The sequence below is a fragment of the Hylobates moloch genome, unplaced genomic scaffold, assembly GCF_009828535.3.
Source record: "Hylobates moloch isolate HMO894 unplaced genomic scaffold, HMol_V3 SCAFFOLD_4, whole genome shotgun sequence".
In the NCBI taxonomy this organism is placed as follows: domain Eukaryota; kingdom Metazoa; phylum Chordata; class Mammalia; order Primates; family Hylobatidae; genus Hylobates; species Hylobates moloch.
Genome location: NW_026652279.1, coordinates 103,259,295 through 103,284,459, shown reverse-complemented (window position 1 = coordinate 103,284,459; position 25,165 = coordinate 103,259,295). Strand labels below are relative to the sequence as shown.

General features: G+C 39.4%; 1 protein-coding gene across 1 annotated transcript in view; it reads left to right on the top strand.

Moving 5' to 3' along the window:
- Nucleotides 1–25,165, top strand: part of VWA8 (von Willebrand factor A domain containing 8) — a 427,846-nt gene that overhangs the window by 364,557 nt on the left and 38,124 nt on the right. The window contains exons 38-40 of the mRNA XM_032150771.2: nucleotides 6,987–7,095; nucleotides 10,347–10,503; nucleotides 17,094–17,202. Coding sequence (XP_032006662.1) covers nucleotides 6,987–7,095; nucleotides 10,347–10,503; nucleotides 17,094–17,202 — 375 coding nt within the window. The remainder of the gene's footprint in view (nucleotides 1–6,986; nucleotides 7,096–10,346; nucleotides 10,504–17,093; nucleotides 17,203–25,165) is intronic.

Below are 25,165 nucleotides of genomic sequence, written 5' to 3'. Positions count from 1 at the left end.
TTGCAACTTCAATGGCATAATTTTGAAGGTAACTGAGGGAGGCTATCTGAGGGGCCTTTTCTTTTACCTTGTGCCTTCATTTGTAGTACTTATTCTTAAAAGACTATTCTCTTACAGCAGAATAACTGGATTGTGTGAAATGTCTTAGGGAGATAGTATTTGATGAAAGTAAAGTTAGTAGACACATAGGAATTTGCCTTTCATGCCTCTTCTGGTTTTTTAAAATTTATTTTTAAATAGTGTACCAGAATACACACACGTGTCCCACAAAGTGAGGAATGGTGTTCAGAATGGTTCTTCCAATTGTTTAGACTATTTTCGGAACTTCTCTTTTACAATTGGCCTATAGAAGAGTCTTAACGCATATAAGCAAACCACAAGTGCTCCTTGACTTACAATAGGCTTACATCCCAATAAACCCATCATAAGTTAGAAATATGGTAAGCTGAAAATGTGTTTAATACACCAAATCTACCAAACTTCATTGCTTAGCCTAGACTATCTTAAACATGCTCAGAGCACTTACATTAGCCTACAGTTGAACAAAATCATCTAACATGAAGCCTATTTTATAATAAAGTGTTGAATGTCTCATATAACTTATTAAATATTATACTAAAAGTGAAAAGCAAAATGGTTATATGGGTAATTGAAGTATGATTTCTATTGAATGTGTGTATTGCTTTCATCCCATTGTAAAGTTGAAAAGTTATGTCAAACCATTGTAAATGAGAAGCTGTCAGTTGTCTCATTATTGTATAATTGTACCTGGTTTTGATGAAAGCCCTACTTTGATCACCTTATTTACCAGATTTGGAATCATTGAATCAGTCACAGCACATCAAAGCTAGGTGTAATGGTAGAAATAATTTAGTTTAACCTCCTTAGTTTCTGATGCGAAAATGAGAACTTACTTGAGTTGCCAAAGTTTACCAGCAAGTTAGCAAATAGCTTCCACCAGAATTCAACTCTAAGTATCATTTGACTATTTATTAAAAGTCAAATCTGTTTTTAAAGAATACATAAATGTCACTATGAAAGATATTAAAAACCAGCCATAGATTCTGAAGATCCTTCTGAAAGCAGCCCAGAAGTCCTTGGGGCTGTGGCAGGACTATTGTAAAAATTGTGTCTTTCATTTAAAGCAGTGCGTAGGGGGAAATTTATAGCACTAAATGCCCACAAGAGAAAGCAGGAAAGATCTAAAATCAACACCCTAACAACACAATTAAAATAACTAGAGAAGCAAGAACAAACAAATTCAAAAGCTAGCAGAAGGCAACAAATAACTAAGATTAGAGCAGAACTGAAGGAGATAGAGACACAAAAAAATCCTTCAAAAAATCAATGAATCCAGGAGCTGGTTTTTTGAAAAGATCAACAGAATAGATAGACCACTAGCAAGACTAATAAAGAAGAAAAGAGAGATGAATCAAATAAATGCAATAAAAAATGATAAAGGGGATATCACCACCGATCCCACAGAAATACAAACTACCATCAGAGCATACTGTAAACACCTCTATGCAAATAAACTAGAAAATCTAGAAGAAATGGATAAATTCCTAGATATATACACCCTCCCAAGACGTTGAATCCCTGAATAGACCAATAACAGGCTCTGAAATTGAGGCAATAATTAATAGCCTACCAACCAAAAAAAGTCCAGGACCAGACGGATTCACAGCAAATTCTACCAGAGGTAGAAAGAGGACCTGGTACCATTCCTTCTGAAACTATTCCAACCAATAGAAAAAGAAGGAATCCTCCCTAAATCATTTTATGAGGCCAGCATCATCCTGATACCAAAGCCTGGCAGAGACACAACAAAAAGAATTTTAGACCAATATCCCTGATGAACATCGATGCGAAAATCCTCAATAAAATACTGGCAAACCAAATCCAGCAGCAAATCAAAAAGCTTATCCACCAAGATCAAGCTGGCTTCATCCCTGGGATGCAAAGCTGGTCCAACATATGCAAATCAATAAACATAATCCATCACATAAACAGAACCAAAGACAAAAATCACATGGTTATCTCAATGAAGAAAAGGCTTTCAACAAAATTCAACACTCCTTCATGCTAAAAACTCTCAATAAACTAGGTATTGATGGAACGTATCTCAAAACAATAAGAGCTGTTTATGACAAATCCACAGTCAATATTATACTGAATGGGCAAAAACTGGAAGCATTCCCTTTGAAAACTGGCACAAGATGAGGATGCCAGGCCAGGCGCGGTGGCTCACGCTTGTAATCCCAGCACTTTGGGAGGCCGAGGCGGGCGGATCACGAGGTCAGGAGATCGAGACCACGGTGAAACCCCGTCTCTACTAAAAATACAAAAAATTAGCCAGACGTGGTGGTGGGCGCCTGTAGTCCCAGCTACTCAGAGAGGCTGAGGCAGGAGAATGGCGTGAACCCGGGAGGCGGAGCTTGCAGTGAGCCAAGACTGCGCCACTGCACTCCAGCCTGGGCAACAGAGCAAGACTCTGTCTCAAAAAAAAAAAAAAAAAAAGATAGGGATGCCCTCTCTCACCACTCCTATTCAACATAGTGTTGGAAGTTCTGGCCAGTGCAGTCAGACAAGAGAAGGAAATAAAGGGTATTCAATTAGGAAAAGAGGACGTCAATGTCCCTGTTTGCAGATGACATGATTGTACATTTAGAAAACCCCATCGTCTCAGCCCAAAATCTCCTTAAGCTGATAAACAACTTCAGCAAAGTCTCAGGATACAAAATCAATGTGCAAAAATCACAAGCATTCCTATACACCAATAACAGACAAACACAGAGCCAAATCATGAGTGAACTCCCATTCACAATTACTACAAAGAGAATAAAATACCTAGGAATCCAGCTTACAAGGGATGTGAAGGACCTCTTCAAGGAGAACTACAAACCACTGCTCAAGGAAATAAGAGAGGACACAAACAAACGGAAGAACATTCCATGCTCATGGACAGGAAGAATCAATATCATGAAAATGGCCATACTGCCCAAGGTAATTTATAGATTCAATGCCATCCCCATCAAGCTACCAAAGACTTTCTTCACAGAATTGAAAAAAACTACTTTAAAGTTCATATGGAACCAAAAAAGAGCCTGCATTGCCAAGTCAATCCTAAGCCAAAAGAACAAAGCTGGAGGCATCACGCTACCTGACTTCAAACTATACTGTAAGGCTACAGTAATCAAAACAGCACGGTACTGGTACCATAACAGAGATATAGACCAATGGAACAGAACAGAGGCCTCAGAAATAACACCACACATCTACAACCATCTGATCTTTGACAAACCTGACAAAAACAAGAAATGGGGAAAGGATTCCCTATTTAATCAATGGTGCTGGGAAAACTGGCTAGCCATATGTAGAAAGCTGAAACTGGATCCCTTCCTTACACCTTATACAAAAATTAATTCAAGATAGTTTAAAGACTTACATGTTAGACCTAAAACCATAAAAACCCTAGAAGAAAACCTAGGCAATACCATTCAGGACATAGGCATGAGCAAGGACTCCATGATGAAAACACCAAAAGCAATGGCAACAAAAGCCAAAATAGACAAATGGGATCTAAATAAACTAAAGAGCTTCTGCACAGCAAAAGAAACTACCATCAGAGTGAACAGGCAACCTACAGAATGGGAGAAAATTTTTGCAATCTACCCATCTGACAAAGGGCTAATATCCAGAATCTACAAACAACTTAAATTTACAAGAAAAAATCAACCCCATCAAAAAGTGGGCAAAGGATATGAACAGACACTTTTCAAAAGAAGACATTTATGCAGCCAAAAGACACATGAAAAAATGCTCATCATCACTGGTCATCAGAGAAATGCAAATCAAAACCACGATGATATACCGTCTCACACTAGTTAGAATGGCGATCACTAGAAAGTCAGGAAACAACAGGTGCTGGAAAGGATGTGGAGAAATAGGATCACTTTTACACTGTTGGTGGGACTGTAAACTAGTTCAACCATTGTGGAAGACAGTGTGGCAATTCCTCAAGGATCTAGAACTAGAAATATCATTTGACCCAGCGATCCCATTACTGAGTATATACCCAAAGGATTATAAATCATGCTACTATAAAGACACATGCACACGTATGTTTATTGTGGCACTATTCACAATAGCAAAGACTTGGAACCAACCCAAATGTCCATCAATAATAGACTGGATAAAGAAAATGTGGCACATATACACCAGGGAATACTATGCAGCCATAAAAAAGGATGAGTTCATGTCCTTTGCAGGGACATGGATGAAGCTGGAAACCATCATTCTGAGCAAACTATTGCAAGGACAGAAAACCAAACACTGCATGTTCTCACTCATAGGTGGGAATTGAACAATGAGAACACTTGGACACAGGGTGGGGAACATCACACACCAGGGCCTGTCATGGGGCGGGGGGATGGGGGAAGGATAGCATTAGGAGAAATACCTAATGTAAATGACGAATTAATGGGTGCAGCAAACCAACATGGCACGTGTATACTATATGTAACAAACCTGCACATTGTGCACATGTACCCTAAAACTTAAAGTATAATAAAAAATAAAAATAAAAAATAAAAACAAATTGTGTCTTTATGATCAAAAAATAAAGTATCTTCTTATTATTTAAAAATAAAAATGTATCTTGGCACAGTGGCTCAGGCCTGTAATCCCAGCACTTTGGGAGGCCGAGGCGGTGGATCACTTGAGGTCAGGAGTTCAAGACCAGCCTGGCCAACATGGTGAAACCCCGTTTCTACTAAAAATAAAAAAATTAGCTGGGCGTGGTGGCAGCTGCCTGTAATCCCAGCTACTTGGGAGGCTGAGGCCAGAGAATTGTTTGAACCTGGGAGGTGGAGGTTGCAGTGAGCCAAGATTGCACACTGCACTCCAGCCTGTGTGACAGAGCAAGACTCCGTCTCAAAAAAAAAAAAAAAAAATGTATCTCCATATGTAAGTTCCATTCTCTTTGTTTAAAAAAAAAATTTAGACTGCAATCATACCTTTCATATAGTTTTTTTGTTTTGTTTTGTTTTTCGCAAAGTGCTGGGATTACAGGTGTGAGCCACTGCGCCCAGCCTCATATAGATTTATTAGCAACAGAATAAAACTCTGTACCAGTTTTGAAATGTTCTTTGTCCTTCTCATTTCTCATGGAGTACATCTAGAGGGTGCTGCAAAGATCTCTAAACAGGATCTCCAGGTCTGAGGCAAGCTTGTCCCTGAGGTGTGCTGTCTAATAAGATGGCCACTGGCACACATGGCTATTTAAATTTAAATTTTAGTTAGCTAAATAAAATTTAAAATTCAGGTCCTCAGTCACACAAGCCACATGCTCACAGCCATATTGAGCTTGTGGCTAGTGACTACCGTATTGGCCACCTCAAATATAAACATTTTCATCAACACAGAAAATTTTATTGATTAGTGCTCTTCTGGAATTCCTGTAGCCAGTATATGTATTTTAATTTTACAACTTATCTCTTACATTATTTATAAACGAGATGAAAAATGGTGGCAAGTTTTGGGGAAAGTATTTTAAATGTTTATTTTTTTCTCTAAATGTTCCTAGCTATCTTGCTTGTTTAAGAAAACAGGAGGAAAAATTATTTTCACCCATTTTTAGAGCATGATTATGTGTGTGGAATTTACATCAATCGTCATGTCTGGCTTCTAAATTTTCTTGGAGTATGCTGAAGTTTTGGCAAAAACTTTGTTGATCCTGCCAAAGCTATTTGCAGAAAAGTCCAGCTAATTAAAATCCCTACGATGTCATAACACTTGAAATGAACCAACTTGGACGTAAGACAATAGAAGTTATCTTGATTTTATTCTGAATGGCCATTTTATTTGCAAAAACCTCAAATTATCTACCTAACTGCATTAATCCCAACATCAAGAATGAAAATCCCATGTACCAACATGGAATGGTTAACTCTAAAGACTGACTTCAGGCCCATTTATTTGTAAGCTGTCTTGTTCCGCTGTAAGCAGTTTGAGGGCAGGAACCAATCGCCCATGGCTTTGTAGGCCCCATGGTACCTCACAGAATGTTCCATCAGTACATTTTCTGTAAGTCTTATTTGAACAAATAAATGAGAATTTGATCTTGTCTTCTGGGAAATCCTATCTGAGAGCAGGCTCATGGTGTGCATAAAATGTGAATGCTTTGATTTCTTTTTATTGTGGAGTAGTATCTACTGAACTGACTACTAGGATTGAAATTTCTGTGTGGTTATCACTCCTTTGGTGACACTGTACTGAGTGAAATAGGAAGCAATGAACTTCAGGCTCTCACCGAGGAAGGCTAAAGTACTTCTTACTCTGTTTAAATTGCAGGAATCATAAATCTAGTTTTATAATAAAGATGAATTAGGAAAGCTACAAAATACCATAATAAAGATTGAAGTGGGTCAGAAAAAATAAATAAGCAGTTTTTAGTATATAACATAAATCTATCACTAAGGCATACATACATAACTTTTTGTTTTTCTTTTCCATATATTGTATGTAAAATGGCATCTCGCAGAGTAACGGGATTTCTTTGAAAACAGAATGGGTAAATGTGTATATAATGACTCAGCTGGATCAGCTAGGTGGTGATCCTTTTAAACCACTGGCAAAATATCCCTCTCCAGTGAGATCCATTTTCCCTGCATCTGGTAGGTCTCATGCCCTGTGGAAATGCTCACAGCTTGGTTTGCACCAGAAAAATTCTGTAGCTATAATGCAGTCCAGCTCCTTTACTTTTCTTTAAGAGTTTTTTAAAAAATTAGTTCTTCTTCCCAACTAGGTGGATGTTGGAATCCATCTGATGGAATTTTTGCCAAATACTCACAGCATTTATCAAGTCCAGTGGCCTGAGGTTATGTGATACCTTAAGGACTTAGGAGAAAATAATTTTTTTTCTGTCATGCAGTTCCTGGTGTTTGTCACAGGATAGTAAAAATGTCTCAATTCTTCATTTTTAGATAACAATCAACAGAGACAGTGGTGAAGATGTAAGCTCCCCCAAACACGGGAAGGAGGACCCAGACAACATGCCTCACGTGGGTGGCAACACTTGGGCTGGCGGAACAGGTTGGTAGCACAGGCATTCTCCTGAGTCAGCCTTCCTGAGGTTTCCCAAGCCCATTAGGCCAGCACATGGCCCCTGAGAAGACTCAGAGACCAGCTTTCCTTCTCAGCCTCCCTCATTACTCAATTGGATTGTTGTCTTGCCCTCTGCCCCAGCATGACATCAAGGCATGTGAAGAGCCTGGCATTTGGAGTCCCACAGGCTCTGCCACCCTGTGACCTAAGAACATGCTGGCCCTCCTGGAGTTGCTTCATCAGTCAAAGGGGGATAGTGTAAACTACCTTAAGTTGTGGTGAGGATTAAATGAGATTACGATTGTTAAGCACCGAGCACAGTGCCTGGCATGAAGAATATTTTCACTAAAGTGTTAATCCCTTCTTTTAAATTCCATGACCTTGGGATCATGCCAGAAATCCACAGTAAATTCTTTCTTGAGCAACTGACTTTGAAAAGAAATGGTCCTTGTCTTCCACATCTTCGAAGTATGTTGAGGATGCAAGATTTCGAGATAAGGCTGGTTGCAGTCTAAACCGATGGCCGACTCCTTCCTCTTGGCTGCCCAACTAGGGCATTGTTCCCAGGACTGCCGTCTTCCTTTTTCCTCTGCGGCAGCTGGAGCAGACACATCTGCGAGTCCACAGGAATAGGGCCAGACTGTGTGCGCACTGTCTGAGCTTATCTCACCGTGAGGAGTGCTGGCAGGAGCTCTGTACTTCACCTTCCTTAGGATGGTCTGTGCCTCTTGGCCTTGACAGCCTTGGGAGGAAATGGGTTTCTCTGCTGAGACAATGTGCTATCAAATTTCTTGCCTACTCTGTTTATTCATCAAGCATCAGCTTTAAAGTAAGTCTATTTTTAGAAATGTCCTTTGATCTGGAAGTTAGTGTCAAGCCAACAAGATTTAATCCATATGGAATGCACTGTGGAACGAGCTGGCCAGATGTGGTTTCCCAGCAGTGGACTACTCTGGGGGAGAAATTCCTATTTGTTACCAAACTTGAATTTACTAGCTCACGTATCTCTCCAGATTGAGGCTACCTTTGTTTCACCTGGCTTTTAGTTTTCAATTGATCAAGGCTCCTTGGCTTCAATTTCTCTTTTTCTCTCTGCCATTCTTTTCCCTCAGAATTCTTTACTTTGAACTGAGCTCTGGCCCAACAAGTCATTTGATTCCCCTTTCTTCATCAATGCTCCTCCCTTGCCCACCCTCCCCATTATCTTCTGAACTGGTTTGGAATGTCCAGGCTTATGCCCTGTAGTCTTAGAACCTCTGGTAAGCATTTTCATTTAAATAGTACAAGTTAAAGGCTCTGGGAAGTGGAGATCATGAAGAGCACCTCCTGCTCCACCCTAGTGCGACTTTCCCCGGGGCCCTGTGACTCAGGTGGCCAGTCACTCACACCAGCTTCTGATGGTTCCACCACTTTCTCCCTTTCACCAGAATGATAACATCTCAGCACCTAGGAAGCTTTCAGCTCAAATTCATGATCCACCCATACTCAGGATACCCTCCTGTAGGAAAGGAGTTAGATCCCAGAAATACCTTTTCCTCCTATAGCTCATTGTCACTGTCCAATTATTGCACTCCTCTGCCTGTTGGCTGGCCATGAGTAAGAAATGGGAGTCACACACATCCCAGAAGGAATTTTCCACCACCCATTTCTAAATAAAAGTGAAATATGTTCCAATCAAAAGATTAAAGTAGTGTAATTAACAGGCAGTTCTCATGGTATTTCCCAAAAGGAAATGACCTACCTGGGCTTTCATAAGGAAAGCAGTTCGTATTGAGTTCTTGGTTTTAGTTCTGTTAGACCAGTTAAAGCTCAGTGGTAAGGTGGGGGTGGGGGTGGTGATGGTGAAAGAAAAAGGTAACATAATTTACCCAAAGTCTAAAAGCCTTCAAATTTTCCACTTTATGAAACTAGAAATTGCCTAATTCTGTGTAACTAGGCTTTGTTTAATAATAATAGTAAAAGCAGTCCATTATATGGCTTTTATTATGTGCCAGATACTGCTCTAAGCATTTTAGCTTCATGACAATCCCATGAAGTAAGTAATATTAGTATCCCCACTTTATAGAGAGGAGCCTGAGACACAGAGAAGTTAAGTAATTCCCCAAAGATAAATGGCTGGTGGGTTGGAGCCAGGATTCAAACCCAGGCAGTCTGGCTTAACTATATCATAATATACTCTACAATAGCAGTGTATTATAATATACTATACTGTACTATACTGCCCTCCAATACTGGATTCTCTTCTAAGTTCTCAAGTTATATGTGAAAGAACAAAAGAAATGGGTTACTAGTATTCTAATCTACCCCTAAATAGGGGTAACGATCTTATAGCCCAAAGGCCAAATCTAGCCAACAGATGTGTTTTTTTCTCTGGTCCATGTAGTGTTTTAAAATAATTTCAATTTTTGTGTATTTAGACAAGGTAAATCCTCTCTAAGTTAGCCAATGTCCCACTTTTTATCACATGACCTACCTGGCCTTACAGGCATTTACAATATGAACAGTTCATACAATGTTATGTTATAAAACATAATATGTATATGTAATATGTATTATGTAAACTTGAGTTTCTGTTGAAAGACTGTTCTAAAGCTGGTGGTGTTTATGTTATATACTATTCAAACCAAAAGTTAAAGTTGGTGTAATAAATGGCTTCTAATCTTGGCTAAGCCAGTGATATGAGGTCCTGAATATGTCATTTAGCCTCTCTGTGCATTATTTTTATAATTTGCAAAACAGAAAAAAACAGTATTTATAGCTTAACTGTCTAGGTTTTTTTAAGGAAAACTAAGGTAATATGTGAGGGAGGGAAACAGTTGTTCATTTAGTTAGCAAATATATACTAAGTATCTATGATATTCAAACCACTCTTATAGGTGCGGTAGTACAAAAGTAAATAAAATATCTCATCCATCATATAGTTGGTGAGAAAAATAAATATGAAAGGATAACAAATAGTACACGAGAGTATGGATCCTTATGAGGTAGCAGCATTAGCTAAGGTGTCATAGAAGTTGGAGTAAGCCTTGATATATAGGTAGTATTTGAATGCATGGGAAAAAGGAAAAGCATCCTAAACAAGAGAATACATCTTTTTCCAGAAGAAGGTAATTTGACTGTTTAATTCCTAGTTAAGTACAGTTAATATCCTCCACAAGGCTGTCCTAAAACCATGACCCAGCTTTTGTTCTGTGGTCAAGTTCAGATTTATCATCTGAATATCCACGTTTTCCTTCCAGGGGGAAGAGACACGGCAGGCCTGGGTGGCAAAGGAGGCCCTTACCGGCTGGATGCAGGCCATACGGTGTACCAGGTCTCTCAGGCTGAGAAAGATGCAGTTCCCGAAGAGGTCAAGAGAGCTGCTAGAGAGATGGGCCAGAGAGCGTTCCAGCAGAGGTCAGTGTTCCCATCGCATTTAGAGCAGCACTACTGCTATGGTGAAATGTCATGATGGACTGTGGGGAAACCTAGATTTGTGTGTGTTTCCACCTCATGCAGCAACTCAGACCTGAAACTAAAATCCACAGCCATCCCCGTCCCTAACTGAAACAGCCAAATAAACAAAATCCCCTGTTCTTTCTGCTCAGGCTCCTTAAAATCTAAAGCTCAAATCACCCCATCCAATGTCTATCTGTTCCTAGGCAACATAGGGAATTCAGGTAACTCTACACGATGGTCCCTTCCTGCCCTCAGAAATCTTGCAGATTAGTGTGGAGACAGGACAAGGGAACACACATACATACACACACAGAGTTAAGTGCTAAAGTCATAGGGTGCGGAGGCTGTCCCCTCCAGCAGTGCAGAGAAAGGCAAGTTTAGTGGGCTGATGTGAGGTGGGGCCAAAGCTCAGCTAGGATTTAGAGATGGGAAGAGAAGAGCTAGAATATTTCAGAAAGGGAAAACTAAATGAGCAGAGGCACCAGGGCAGGCTGGGCATAGTGTCTATGGCAGAGAGAGGCAGCTAGCCCACTCAGGATAATGGGCACCAGCTCGGGAGGAGGGACAGTGAGTTTGGATGGGGAGGCCTCATCAGTGAGTAGAGGCCTTAATCTAGGCCAGTGAGCCTGTGGCCCTCGGACATTCCCCAGCTGTTCTGGGCCACTACAATAGGAGCCATTTAAAAAATAAGAAGAATCCACACGATGTTACCCTAGACATCCACATGTGCGCTTCAGCTAAAAGTGAAAAATACCAAAGAACCACCAGTATTTCCTTTTAGATTCCAGGACCTGGTAGTAGTTTGGGAAGCAGATTTACATTTTTGTGCTGCATGAAAGGAGCTGGGCGCAGTTAGAAAAAAGCATGCTAAAGTGTATGAGTTATGAAATTCCTCCCACATAGAACATCTGGTATTACATTACATGCTGTGCTTCCACATCCTGCAAGTAAACAGTACAGGACAATAGAGACAAGAATGCAAGCCCTGCCGCCACACCCTCAGGAAAGCCTGCCAGCTCAGACCCTCGAGGGTTCAGCAGGTAAATAACACGCTTGATGCTAGAGGCAAGAGTGTTGCTCTCAGCCCTTCTGCTGGCTTCGCTGGTGACTGTTGACAGTTTATCTGTCCTCTTTGTGCCTGAATTTGCTCTTCTGGAATAAAATTCACTCTCCCTTTCTCCCAGGGAGGTTATGAGAACAGGTAACTATGTTAGGAATGAAAGTGTTTAAACCTCTCAAAAAAGGGTAGAGAATAGTGTAGTGAACAGTCTTGTTAGAATGAAAGTTCTCTACTTTTTTTTTTTTTTTTTTTTGAGACGGAGTCTCGCTCTTTCGCCCAGGCTGGAGTGCAGTGGCGCAGTCTCGGCTCACTGCAAACTCCACCTCCCGGGTTCACGCCATTCTCCTGCCTCAGCCTCTCCGAGTAGCTGGGACTACAGGCGCCCACCACCAAGTCCGGCTAATTTTTTTGTATTTTTAGTAGAGACAGGGTTTCACCGTGGTCTCGATCTCCTGACCTCGTGATCCGCCCACCTCGGCCTCCCAAAGTGCTGGGATTACAAGCGTGAGCCACTGCGCCCGGCTTCTACATTTCTTATGAATTATTAAGTACCCATTTAGAAAAAGAACTAAACAATTGGACATGTGTCATTCTTCCCTCTGCAATTAATGAGTTCTATTGTTGCCACCTTTAAAACCTGCCAAGTAATTGTTCAGTCTAAATTTTTGCCCAAGTGGACAGGTAGATAGAGTGTTCTGGCACACACATAGTTCACAGGGAGGCAGAAAGGTAACAGTGCCTGGCCACAAGTATGTACCCCCTTCTCCTGTTGCCATAATAGGAATAAGGAGTGTGGTTCTCTTAAGGACAATTGCCCTACAGGGGAAGAAGTCAAGGGGCATGGCATCTGTGCCCATAATGCAAATGAATTTAGCAGATGTAAGAGAGGAAAGAGACGACATGGGGAAGGGATGAGGAAAATATACACCTCTAGTAAATGCTGCAGAGAAAAGTCTCAGTTGAAGTAAAAGAGAATACCATAAGCTAGTTGAAAGACAGAGGAGTTTGCCAAGGGTGTGAGAAAGGAGAGAAAGAAATAGAAACACATGGAGATCCTGAGAAAGATGGGGCACAGCAAAACACCAAGAGGAAGATGTTGCTTTCTACTTTCATGTAGAAATGGGACTTTCATCCCATTTGGTGAATATTTCATTTAATGCTGCTGAAAGTTTTTCAACTTTTTATTAGGAACTTTTCAAACATAAAAGTTGAGAAGAACATATAATGAATGCGATGGACCCGACCCCCCAACTTCAAGAAGAAAAATCTGGCTCCACTCTTAGTCTTCTCTGCTGGCTTATTTTGAAGCTAATCCAAGACTTCTATCATTTCATTGTAAATATTTCCAAGTGTATCTGCATAATATAAAAACAAAAAAATACAAACTCACAATACTATTATTAAGTCTTTAAAAAGTAATAATTCTTCACTATCAGCAAATAATAAGTTTGAAAACGGTTTTGCCACTTAGGCATATGCAGAATGAGGTCAGTTCCCACCACTGATGCTTTTATGGCATCCTGTACCTTTTCTCTGTAACTCTTATCACTCTTTCCCGTTATGTGATTTGTGTGAATAGTTGATTGTCTCTCCTCCGATGTAAGTTCCTGGGGGGCAAACATCCATCTGTTTTGTGCTCTAGTATAAACCCAGGACCTACACCAAGAACCTGGTATGTAGCAAACCTTCATATGTATTTGTGGAATGAATGATACATACATGTATACAAGTAATGGAATCATCCTTTAGTACTTAATTCAGAGACTGGCTGAAACTAGGCAGTCCTAGCTGTGAGCCAGAAAGTTTGTGCTAGTGCCTTGGAGAGCCTAATGCTGCTAAGTGGGTTCCTGACATCATCAACACAGCATTTTGATAGCATCTATTTGTATCTGGTTTTAAGCTAGATACCAGCCCTTGCATATCAAGAATATATTAACTCAGGCAGACTAACAGAGAGAGACAAGCATAAAACATGAATAAAATAGAACAGAAACATTATACCAGTGAAAAGCAAATGAAATAGACAATGAGGTACATGTACACACTTAGAAAAGCGTCTAGGGTAGGCACCAGCTTGCATCCACTACCATTTGCAAAACTAATCAGCCTCACACAGTGGACCTAAGCTTATGTTTGTTTTCCTTATAATTGATTCAAAATTATAGTACTTAAGTCTGACCTGTAAGAAAAAGTAAAATGAGAACTAAAATTCCCAGACTCTTACGTAACAATAAATATACCCTTTAAAAATATACTGTGCCAACAAAATGCAGTTAGTCCACAAAGATTACTAGGATGTGAAGCAGCTGTGCCCTGCAGTTTTGATCAGGGTTAAAGAAGCAGAAAGATATGTTTCCAGCTAGTTTTGTGGGCTTGAGAGTATTAGCAATGGGTACCTCATTTGATCCAGAGGCTAAAATTTCTCTTTTCTTTCTACATCCCTTGCTTCAGTCATCATCTTTCAAAATTTATCAGCTTTGATTGCCTTGTAGATGATCTTTCTGAAAACCGACACAATCTGGAATATGGTTTCCAGATTTCTTCATAATTAAAACAGCATGTGGTGTGTTTTGGGTGCAACACGATCGCACCAGTTGTAGCCCTATAACTGGAGCTAATTCTGATCACTCTGCAAAGATCAGTCTGCTCGAGGTGGCTTACCAAATGGCTAGCTCCTTCCTTGATATGTATGTGTGTATGTATGTACATATGTGTTTTTATGTGTGTATATATGTTTGTATTTATGTATACATCTACAACCCATACCTCCAACATTCCATGTGCGTGCATGCACACGCGCACACACACACACACACACACAGTAGTTTAGAAGATTGTGTTGTGGTCAGGCTTTTGAGATATATGTTCGTTATTTCCTGTCCTAATATCAGTACCTTTTATATTTATAGAAATATATGACATAGTACCTAATGTATAATGCATGCTGAAAATGAATTGAATGGCTGAAATAAAAATACAACTCAGGATTATTTAAAATGCCTCATCTTTAACTGTAAGTAGAAAGTTCATTTGCTGGGTGACCTCTGTTGGGTTTTACAGTGTCGTATCCGTAATGCGCTAATTTAATCACATATTTCTATATATTCTCTCCTCCATCCCCTCCCCACCCCATGGACAGCTGTGTCTACATTTGTTTCTAATCCGTGCTAATCTCCCTTCTTTGAGAAGAAGCATGACATACAAACACACACCAGTTTAGGTATGAAGGGGTAGGTGGCATGTCCTGCATTGTTCATTGTGGCCAGCTTCTGTCAGCCTTGATACTTGAGACATAACTTAATCTAATAAAAAGTCTTAGAGAGATTTCAGAGACTGCCAGAAACTAAATACAAGAGGTATTGTCAGGAGGTCAAGTCCTATACACATATTTCTTTTTATTCTTCAGGACTGAAAGTTAATTAGATTTAGAAAGGCACCTTGGCATGTCACCTCAAGATACAACCATTCAGATATTATAGTGGCCTTTTCTGTATTTACCTTTTAATAGTCAGTGTTTTCAAAGTGCCATCCAGCAGCACTTATTGAGTGCCACTGTGTGCCAGGCAGGTATTGTGGTAGGTACTGGAAGTTCAATGAAAAAATAAAACATCATCCTTCTCCCTGAGGAACAGAATAGAAAACGTCAGAGTACATCCCATGTAATAAAAGTATTTTTCATTAAATTTTTGGTTCAGTTATCCTATATACATACATGCATTTGTGTATATAAGATCTCAATGTAAAACATTTCCTACTATGGAAAGAAAAATTTGAAAACACCATAATAGAGGGCAACAGGCCTATCTATTAAAGCGATAAAGTATGCGAGTTTCATGGTAGATGTCTGTATAGGGCACATGAAAAGGGAATGGCCAGCTTTATGCAATGGCTCAAGCAAGACTTCAAAGGATGTGGCCTTTGAGCTAGATCTTGAAACCTAAGTGGGTATTATCCAGTGGGGCAACAGGGCAGGAATGCCAGTCTGCCCCATGGTAGTCTAGGCCTAGCATTATGTAATTGTAATAAGCTTCTAGCGCTCTCCCTCATGGTGAATGGATTTTTCCCAATGCTCAACCTGACAGGGAGGAATAGAGAACATTTATTCTCATTCAGTATTTGAGGTTTCTGTTTTAGCTCAAGGTGATAAAAAATACACATTAGATAAGAGTTTCAGCAATACACCTAGGATTCATATGTCCAACATTGCATGCATATACACACACACTAGTTTAGAAGATTATGTTATGCTTGGGCTTTCAAGATATGCACTTATTATTCCTTGTCCTAATATCAGCACCTTTTACATTTATAGAAATTTATAGAAATGTGTGATTAAGTTAATGTATTATGGATACAACACTGTAAAACCCAAGAGAGTTCACTCTGAATGAACTTTCTACTGACGGTTTAAGATGCTGCATTTTAAGTAATGCTGAGTTGTATTTTTATTTCAGTCATTCATTTCTATTTATTTTGAGCACCCATTATATGTTAGGTTTCATGCTAGGCACTGTAAAGATAAAGATGAGAAAGACTCAGCCCTTACCTAAAGGAGTATAGAGCCTAGTTGGGGAGACAGGAGGCAGATAGTTACAGCATGGAAAGCAAATTATCTGATGGAGGAATGAAGTGAGATAAGAGCACAGAAGAAAGACCCAGGGATCAGAGCAGACTTCTTGGAGGAGGCAATCATTGACTTGAGTCTTGAAGAGTAAGTGGGAGTTAGTAGGCAAAGTCAGGGGAGGGACACTGCAAGTGGGAGAGAAGCACTTGCAGGGCATGTGATATGTACGGGGAGCTTCCAGTGTGCTGGTGGGGCTTCAGTGAAGCAAATGATAAAAACTGATAAAAAGGAGTAGCATACTGGGAAGATAGAATTTCAAAGCCACAATAATATTAAAATACAATTGTCCTGTCTAAATTACACTGTCAGCAATTTTAGAAAACTCTCACATAGGGATACACAGCAGCACTTAACTTACATTCTTTAGGCTTGAACTGTTATCTTGGTCAATCAAATACATGATCTCGTCTTAAAAAGCAACCCATGGGAACCCTCTTAGGAATCTGCCACATGAACTGATCGGCTGCAAACATCACAATATGGCTTTGGGATATAGCAATGGTGTACCACAAAGCCAATTCATACTGGCTCATGAGAGCCAATTGTGCACATTTTTTCCTAACTCACTGTTCATAGCGTGTAACTGATCATGGTGGCAATATTTACATCATGGAAATCAGCAAACACTACAAATCTAGGACTTTTTTCTTGTCCTAGTTTGTTAACCATTTATTAGCACACTACTGGATGTTACCTCCTTTGAATCTGGAAGCATAGCTGGAGACATCACTTCTTGCCTTTTCTCCTTAACATGAATCTGAGTTTCCAAGGAGTTTGCTAAATTTCTAGCAGGAGGCGAATGGAAGTAAAAACCCACATATATGTGATTTAAGCTGTTAACTTTTTATACTCTTCTGGTTTCAGGTTAAAGGAGATCCAAATGAGTGAATACGATGCTGCAACCTATGAAAGGTTTTCAGGTGCTGTTCGGCGACAGGTGCACTCCCTCCGAATCATCCTGGATAATTTACAGGTAATCTACTTATGGACCAAGAAAATAACCTGGGCCCAAACCTGGACACATTCCTAAAGTCTTGGAGAAAATTATCTGAACCCTAATTAGCCAGTCTGAAAAAAATGTATCAGTGTGAAAATATGTATCAGTGTGAAAATGTCCCATGGCTTTCTTTTTGATCATCCAGGGTATGTATTCTGTATATCCCCTGGCTCCTCCTCTTTCTGCCCTCCTCTTGCTCTCACATTGCTTGCCCTTTTGCAGTTTCACAAAGCTCTCAATGCTGAGGAACCAGTTGGTACTGCTACTGCTCCTGAAAATATTAAGACACTTCAGTATTTCCTAAGCATGACTATTGTTTGGAGATTTCAAATGAGAAATTGTGCTCTGGTCAGTTTGCACAAATAATTTAGGAGGGGCTGAGTGTTCCTTAAAATCACAAACAAAATCAGATTATTTTGTCTAAAGAGAAAGCAAAGCCCCATTTCAGGACGAAGGAAGAAGGTTGGGAGCCAAGCTGTGCCCTGCTTCTCCATTCTACTCTGGAATCTTGTGTTTCTTTTCCATGAAGTATTTCAAGCTGATTGCCTTTCCCTTTTTGGTTATTATTTGTAATTGTTCTTTTGGGGGAAGTTTTATTATTTTTGCTAAGTATTGGGGATTAGAACTTCTGTGATGCAGTTTTTATTCCAACATTTTAACCTAAAACTCTGGAAAAGCCTTATTTTTTAAAAAGATCTAAACCGTATCCAGAGATTAATAAAAGTTCTGTCATTTCCAGGAGGAAAGATCTTTATAATAATTAACCAGATGTCTAATTTCAAAATGGAAGAAATGTAAAAAAATTAAACCATGTGCTTTAAAAAAAATCTATATGCAGTTATTTAGGATAAAACAGCATAAGATTTTATATAAACTATATGAACAATATGATGTTGAATGATTGGATCTTCTTACATAGTCACTCATTTGACAAGTGTTCATTGCCCTGGACATTGAGAGCACCAGGACACTGCCAGGTTGGCTCTGAGCTTCAGGGTAAGGCAATAGTTGGCTAAGGGCCAAAATGGATGATTCAGAGGTGAGAGTAATGGGAGATGGTGCCTATCCTAAGACTTGAGAATGAGTATGGTTCAGTGATTCACTCACTTCTTAAGTTCTCAATGCACACCATTAGAGAGAGAAAACTAAGATACATCTTCTGCCCTCAAAGAAGGGACTCACAGTCAACTAAATTTCCTAAGTTCTGTAGAGAATTTTGCACACAATGCTATGAGACGAAATGAGGAAAGGCTTCATGGAGAATGTAATGTTTGAATTTACTCTTGAAAGATGCTAAGGAATTTCCCATGTGCTTAAGGAGTCAGGGCATGTCCAACAGAGGAAGCAGTATGCACAAGTGCACAGAGGTATAGGAGAGTGCAGTGAGTTCAGAGAAGGACAGAGTATTTGTTATGGCTGAGAAAAGCACACCCTGGTGGGAGACAGTGGCAAGAGGCTGCCAGAGTCGTAGGCACCAGATCCTGAATAGCCCTGGATGCCACAAGAACATGCAGACAACATCGAGTCCTACCCTGTGGGCAGAAAGAGGATTCGCAGTGCTACAAAGGGATATAAGAATACATTTTTAATTGAAGTTATCAGATTCCTCCTCTGGTATTAGTTGATGTCTTAGTTGGTATTTGTTGGGGACTATGCTATAGTTGCTTTTACAAGCACTATCACATTTAATCCTCAGATCAGTGCTTTAGATAAATGGTATCGTGTTGAAACAATCAGCCAAAAGATGAAAAGTCAGGTCCACTGCTCTGACTTCTCACAATCACACACAAATGAAGCCTGGGTTAGAATTAGAGTTAGCATCAAGGAATGGCTCTTCCACTAATCGCCACAACAGTGAGACCAGTATCAGAAAACAGTGTCCAGTTTTGCTTTCAGCTTTCAAAGAGGAATGAAAGAAAACTCTGAAGGTCTCAGGTAAAAGCAACAAGTAAGATTAAATGCATGGAAAACAAAGTAGCACCCATTTTTAAAAAATCCTTAAGGGGGTTGGAGTCAATAACTTACTAAATATCCTCAACGAGAGTAATTATTTCAGGGGAGTTTTTGTTCTCTTCCTCTCTGGAGATCTAAAAAGAGAAAATAGGCTTAACTAATACCAAGAAAGAGTTTTAAGATATAGGAAAGAAGATAAAAGCAATTTAATCCTTGAATAAGTAGCTAAAATAGATGTAGAACTTCCATCTTTAGAAATCTTTACAAACAATACCAGCATTATAATAATAGCAAGCATTTACTGAGAATTTGCCATGCACCAGGCATTCTACTAGGTGCTTCACATCGTCATCGTCACCAAGATCACCTCCATCATTATTGTCATTCTCTGCAGCCAGACAGCCTGGGTTCTGTAAAATGGGAATGACAGATACTAGTGTGTTAGTGAAGAACTCAGATGATATGCATAAGCAATGCCTAGCATGCAGCATTCTCTACAGAAGGATTCACTTCATCATTACCTTCATTGTACTTGCTAAGATTTATCAGCCTGGATTACAGGCCAGGTACCCAGTCAGGTACTTTACATTCATTGTGCGATTTAACCTCTACAGAAACCAGTATGTATAATTTTCTACATTTGATAGATGAGGAAACATACATTGTGTCAATTCTCATAATCCTGTGAAATACTGGTTCCATTTCTGCCATCTTTTGCCCCCACTTTATAAATGAGAGACCGGAAGATTAGAAAGATGATGTAACCTGCCCTGGGCTGTATGGCTAGCGAGGCAGGTGCGGCCCAAAGCTCAGTTCATTATTGTTTGTTAGGGTCTCTGTTCTCTTCTTCCAACTCAACAGTTCCATAAAAAGTATATTCTTAGATATACTCATAAAACATTTTGCATCATTATCCAAATGCCAACACAGCATTTTTCAAGTGTTTTCCTTATTGAATCTATTTTTAATCCATAGGGGAGTTATTCTCAGGTGGGCCTTCTAGTCCTCCATTTAGGAAGATAGGGCTAGTTTAAAACATAGCTACTGATCAAGCATGGACACGGCCTTGTGTAGAATATGGAACTTTAGATTGAAAACAAAGCAAGGAACCTTTGATTTGGTCCCATTTTGCCATCTTCTGCCAGTCCTGTGTGGCTCCGATTGACTAATATCTTCCAGCTGTTTTGAGGTTGCTATGTAATCCAAGTAACCATGGGTGTTTCCTTGGTGAACGGCACAAAGTTTGGCCAGGAACTAGCAAATCATCACTTGAGATTACTTTCCAAAGCACAGCCTCAGGCCCACTCATTGATTCCAGGTGGGATTTGAGGAGCAGGAAATGCTGTTGCCACCCATGTTAATGTCTGCTTTAACATGTGCCTATGTTGCAGTACATGTCTTTCCTTTGATTAAGATAGCTATCACCAGTGACTTTCCTTGGCTTCTTTGAGTTATTGAACCTTTTCCCTTTTGTGAATCGATTGCATGAATCTTCTCATCAGTCCATAAATACTTCAATTATACTTGGTTCAGAATCTCAATCTCTTATTGCAGCATGCATGCTCTAACAAAAGAAAACATCCATTCATACAAAAAACCACTTGATTTTAATCATATCTTCTCTCCAATGTTTTTCTGATCTATAATCATAATTTCATTCTCAGGCTAAACTAAATTAACCTTTCTCTGATTGCTTTGGCTAGCATGATATCTCCATGAACAAACAATTATGTTCCTTTTTTCCCCTGTGGTGTTTCAAAATAAGCTTTTGTTCAGATAAATAGTGCTTTGAACACTGATTGTGTAGCACGCACTGTGCTTGGCACTGAGGGCACAGAGATTGATAAGATAGTGTCCCTGTACTAAGAAAATTCTGGGCTTGAGGGGCAGAGAAGGCAGACACCTAAAGAGCTCATTCCATTTAATATGGTAAGTACCTAGGTAGAGGGAGCTCAGAAGAAAAGGATTCAAGGATAGATTTTGAAGGTAAGGGTACATGAGCTGAGTCTTGAGAGACACACAAGTATTAACCAGACAGAGAAGGGTGGAAACGACGCCCCAGAAGAGGTCACAGCACAGACAGATGCATGACACTGTGTGGTCTCAGGCATGAGCTGAGAGCTGATTCTATCTTCTTTAGGAAGTTTTGTAGCCATGGAGGAGAAAGTTTCAGAGACAAGAGAGGTGGAAGCCAGGAGATTAAATCATAAAACAGTATCAGTTATTCAGGTGAGAAGTGATAGGCACCTGAACCAGCATAATTGAAATGAAAATGGAAAGAATGAGACAAATTCAAGAAGCAGTTTGGAGGTAGGGCAAAAAGACAAGTGACACTGAATGTGAGGGAAGGGAAATGAGAGGTTTTCAAGCCCTGGAGGACAGAAATAGGGGACACAGGAAGAGGACAGACTTGTGAGGAAAGCAGATGTTTGCTTTGGATGTTATAATATGTTTTCTCACTATTGGGACACCTATGTAAAAATATCAAGCATGATGTTTAAAGTTTTCAAAACCTGAATTTGGAGTTCAGGAGCAAGGTGAGGACTAGATAGGGATTCATGTGTATATGGCTATCTATATATGTATTTTTGTGGTCATCTGAATAGAGGGACAGCCCAAGCCAACAGAAGATGTGTCAACTAAGGCAAGAGTGTAGAGTAAAGAGAGGGGAAGGGTGAGAACAGCCGTGTCAAGGAACGTCTACATGTCACAGGAGAGCAGCAAAGTGCCAGTTACTCTTTCTTAGCACATCATGAATGGCTCGTCACTCAAGACATGGTGTCAGTGGCCATGAGAGGACAACTTCATCCAGGTGCAGCCTAGAAATATAGTCCTGACTTCTGGGCTGCATGACTATGGGCATCTCTAACTCAGTCTTTGCCAGGTGACCATTAAAATTATTTAAGTAGTCAAAAGCTTTACACATTGAAAACCCCACGTGTCAGGAGAAATTAATGAAGAGCGCTAGTGACATGCAAACAGCTTTGAAGAATTTTTGCTAAATATACTTTGATGGGACCCCTCTCAAAGACAACTTGAAAACCTTCCTGAGAAATAGCATTATTCATGAGTAACTGCATGAGAGCTAACAGAATGTCACTAAATCCCTTGATTAGAAAGGCAGAGAAAAGAAGAAAGAGCCCTAGAGCTGGTGAGAAGCAGATCACTTGACCTCCATTTTGTTACTGCCATGCAAAAGCGTTTGAAAGCAGCAGCGCTATGGAGGCGTGGTTGTGGGGGAGATCCAGGTTTCACGCAGCGGCTACAAGCAGGAAGCTGAAAGGGGAACAGCCCTGGGAAAAAGGCCAGACCAGCCCCAACTTACACTTGGCTTGAAGACTAAATCACAAAGGAGCCAAATGCCCAAAGTTGGCCCCATTGCAGTGCCTTTTCCAAACAAAATAAATGATGTGGTGATGAAGTTCTCATGCTGGGACTGTCCGCAGTTTCAATTCCTTCCCTGCTGAATTCTTGAGCTGGCATTGTAGATTTAGTTCAACCAGTTTAAAATCTCTCAAGGAGAATTCTAGTAGAAACTAAGTGGAAAGTGAATGCAACCAGGGAGCATCTGTCCAATCTGTTCCTGAACAGTTTTGTATCTCATCATTGGAGAATAAGGACACAGAAAACATAAAATAACATGGGATGTATGAAAAGGTTGTGTACTGAGGTGGAATAACAAGCATTTAAGATATAGAAGATGCTGCTGGGATAGAATATTCTTCAGAAAACATAAAATTTTTAGAAAACATCTGCTTTGTGTTCTCACAATTCAAAGAAATTTGAAGTATGTGAAATAAGACATAAATTGAAAAGTATCTGGCTAAGAAGCAAGCAGAAATAATAAGGGAATTGAATGCAATAAGGAAAGATGAGAAAACTAAAAGTGCACTGCCAAAGCTCAAATCTACATGAAAAGTAGAAAGAACAGACTCCATCCAGTCTTAAGTCTAAGTAGTAATGTGAACAAAAAACTTGAAAAGTTATTCCAGAGGAAATAAAGGGGTAAAAACCATAAGAAAGCTAATTAGTAAAAACAAAGTAGAGAGCTGACGTACAGAGCCCTGAGTCGTCCCAACAAATAGAACAGTACATGAAACATGGTAAGTGCTTAGTAAACATATGCTGAATGAACAAATCATATCCCCATAGAGGAGGCCACTGAAAAATATTCATAAACAGTAACCAAAGTAGTAACAAAACCGTACCCAGCTGAAGAAAGGCCTAAGTCTATGGATCAAAAGGACTTTACTAAGTAGCATGCAAAATTAACAAAGAGAGAAGCACTTAACACAGCTTCATGGAATTTTAACATTTCAAAAATTAAAAAAAAATCCTAAAAGCAGAGAAGCAGATGAAAAACAAGCTATTGTCAGAGAAAGAAAAATTAATTTTACATTAGTTGTCCCCTAAAACCTTGAATGCCACAGGATAGTGGAACAAGGTCTGCAGGATTTTGAAGGGACAATTCTTGTGACCCAAGAATTCTGTGCACAGCCAAAGTACAAAAGTGACAGATATTTGCAGATATTCAGAGGCTCAAAATGTCTCTTAAGCACCCTTTTAAAAGATAACTTTGAAATAAATATGTATATTTGTATAAATACTCTAGTCAATTAAAAGAGGAATCAAAATTCCTTAAGAATGGGAACCTTGTGATATAAAAGGACCAGCAATGAGCATTAGAAGCAGTTCAACACAAAATCAGGTCTAAATAATTGTGGTAAATATATTTTTTAAAAACTCAAATATCAAGAATCATTCTTTTTAAAGGTATACAATATTAAAAATTACGAATTTAATAATAAACAGGGCCTAAATTCTCATATTATTTTAAAATTAAACAAAAATCAAGAAGATTTTTGATTCTGTTGGTTTTTGGTTAGTTAAATTGGTATAGAGAAGGAATAGAAGAAAGTAAAAGTGTAACAATTTATGTTACATATAGGAGAGGCAAATACACTCATTCCTGAAAATCATGAGAAATATAAGTTCAATCATGCTTTTTAAAGACTTAAAGTTAACCATGCTGGTTCTTTCTAATATAGTTCTTACAAATGACAACATATTTTATAAGTATTCCTCTGATTGCTATGTGAAGAGGGAACTGTACAGGAAAAACCACTTTGGAAAACTGTTTAAAACTGAAGGAAGGAGACCATTTAGGAGGCTGCTGCGGTGCTCTAGGGGAGAGAAAATGAGGACAGGACTAAGGCTAGGCATGGAGATGGTAAGAGACGGTCAGATACTGCCAGGAGTTGAGAGGATTTGCCCATGGATTGGGTGTGGATGTAAGGGAGTCAAAGATGACTCCTCAGTGTGGGGCCTGAACAACTGGAAGAGTGGGGTTGCCTCTTGCCTTTCACTGAGATGGGGGAGGACTTAGAGAGAACAGGTTTTCTAGGGTGGAATCCAGGGTTGAGTTTTAAACTTGTGAAGTATAAGATGCCTGTTATGTTTGCACACCGAGATGTTCCCAGCTCCTTTTAATTACAAAATATTTAATTCTTGAAGGAAAGACCTGAAATAATTTTAGTTCATAAAAAGTGACTATAGATAGTATAGTGTTACTCAACATAATGATTTAGTTCCACATCAGCATCCAAGAATATAAACTCTTCTAATGAGAATCACCATAGATGATTCACCATTTTCCTTTGCAATGAGATATTACTTCAAGAAACATGAATCCCTTGGAATAAGGTACATATCTCCTCTTCTCTTTCACTATTTAGAGCACCTAGGAACCTACGCAGATATTTAGTAAAATATTTTTAATGGCTATACCAATATGTTGAGAACCACAAAATAAAATTTTGTGTTTCCACTGATTAATAATGTATCTTATAAATTCAATATGAAAGTTTTCCTTAATCCAATAATTATTTGTTTGAGTCATACACATTTGTAGCATAAAAATATATGTTGGTTGAGCATGAAGAGATGTTAAAATAATGGGAGCTAATGTTTAATAAGAGAATCGCTG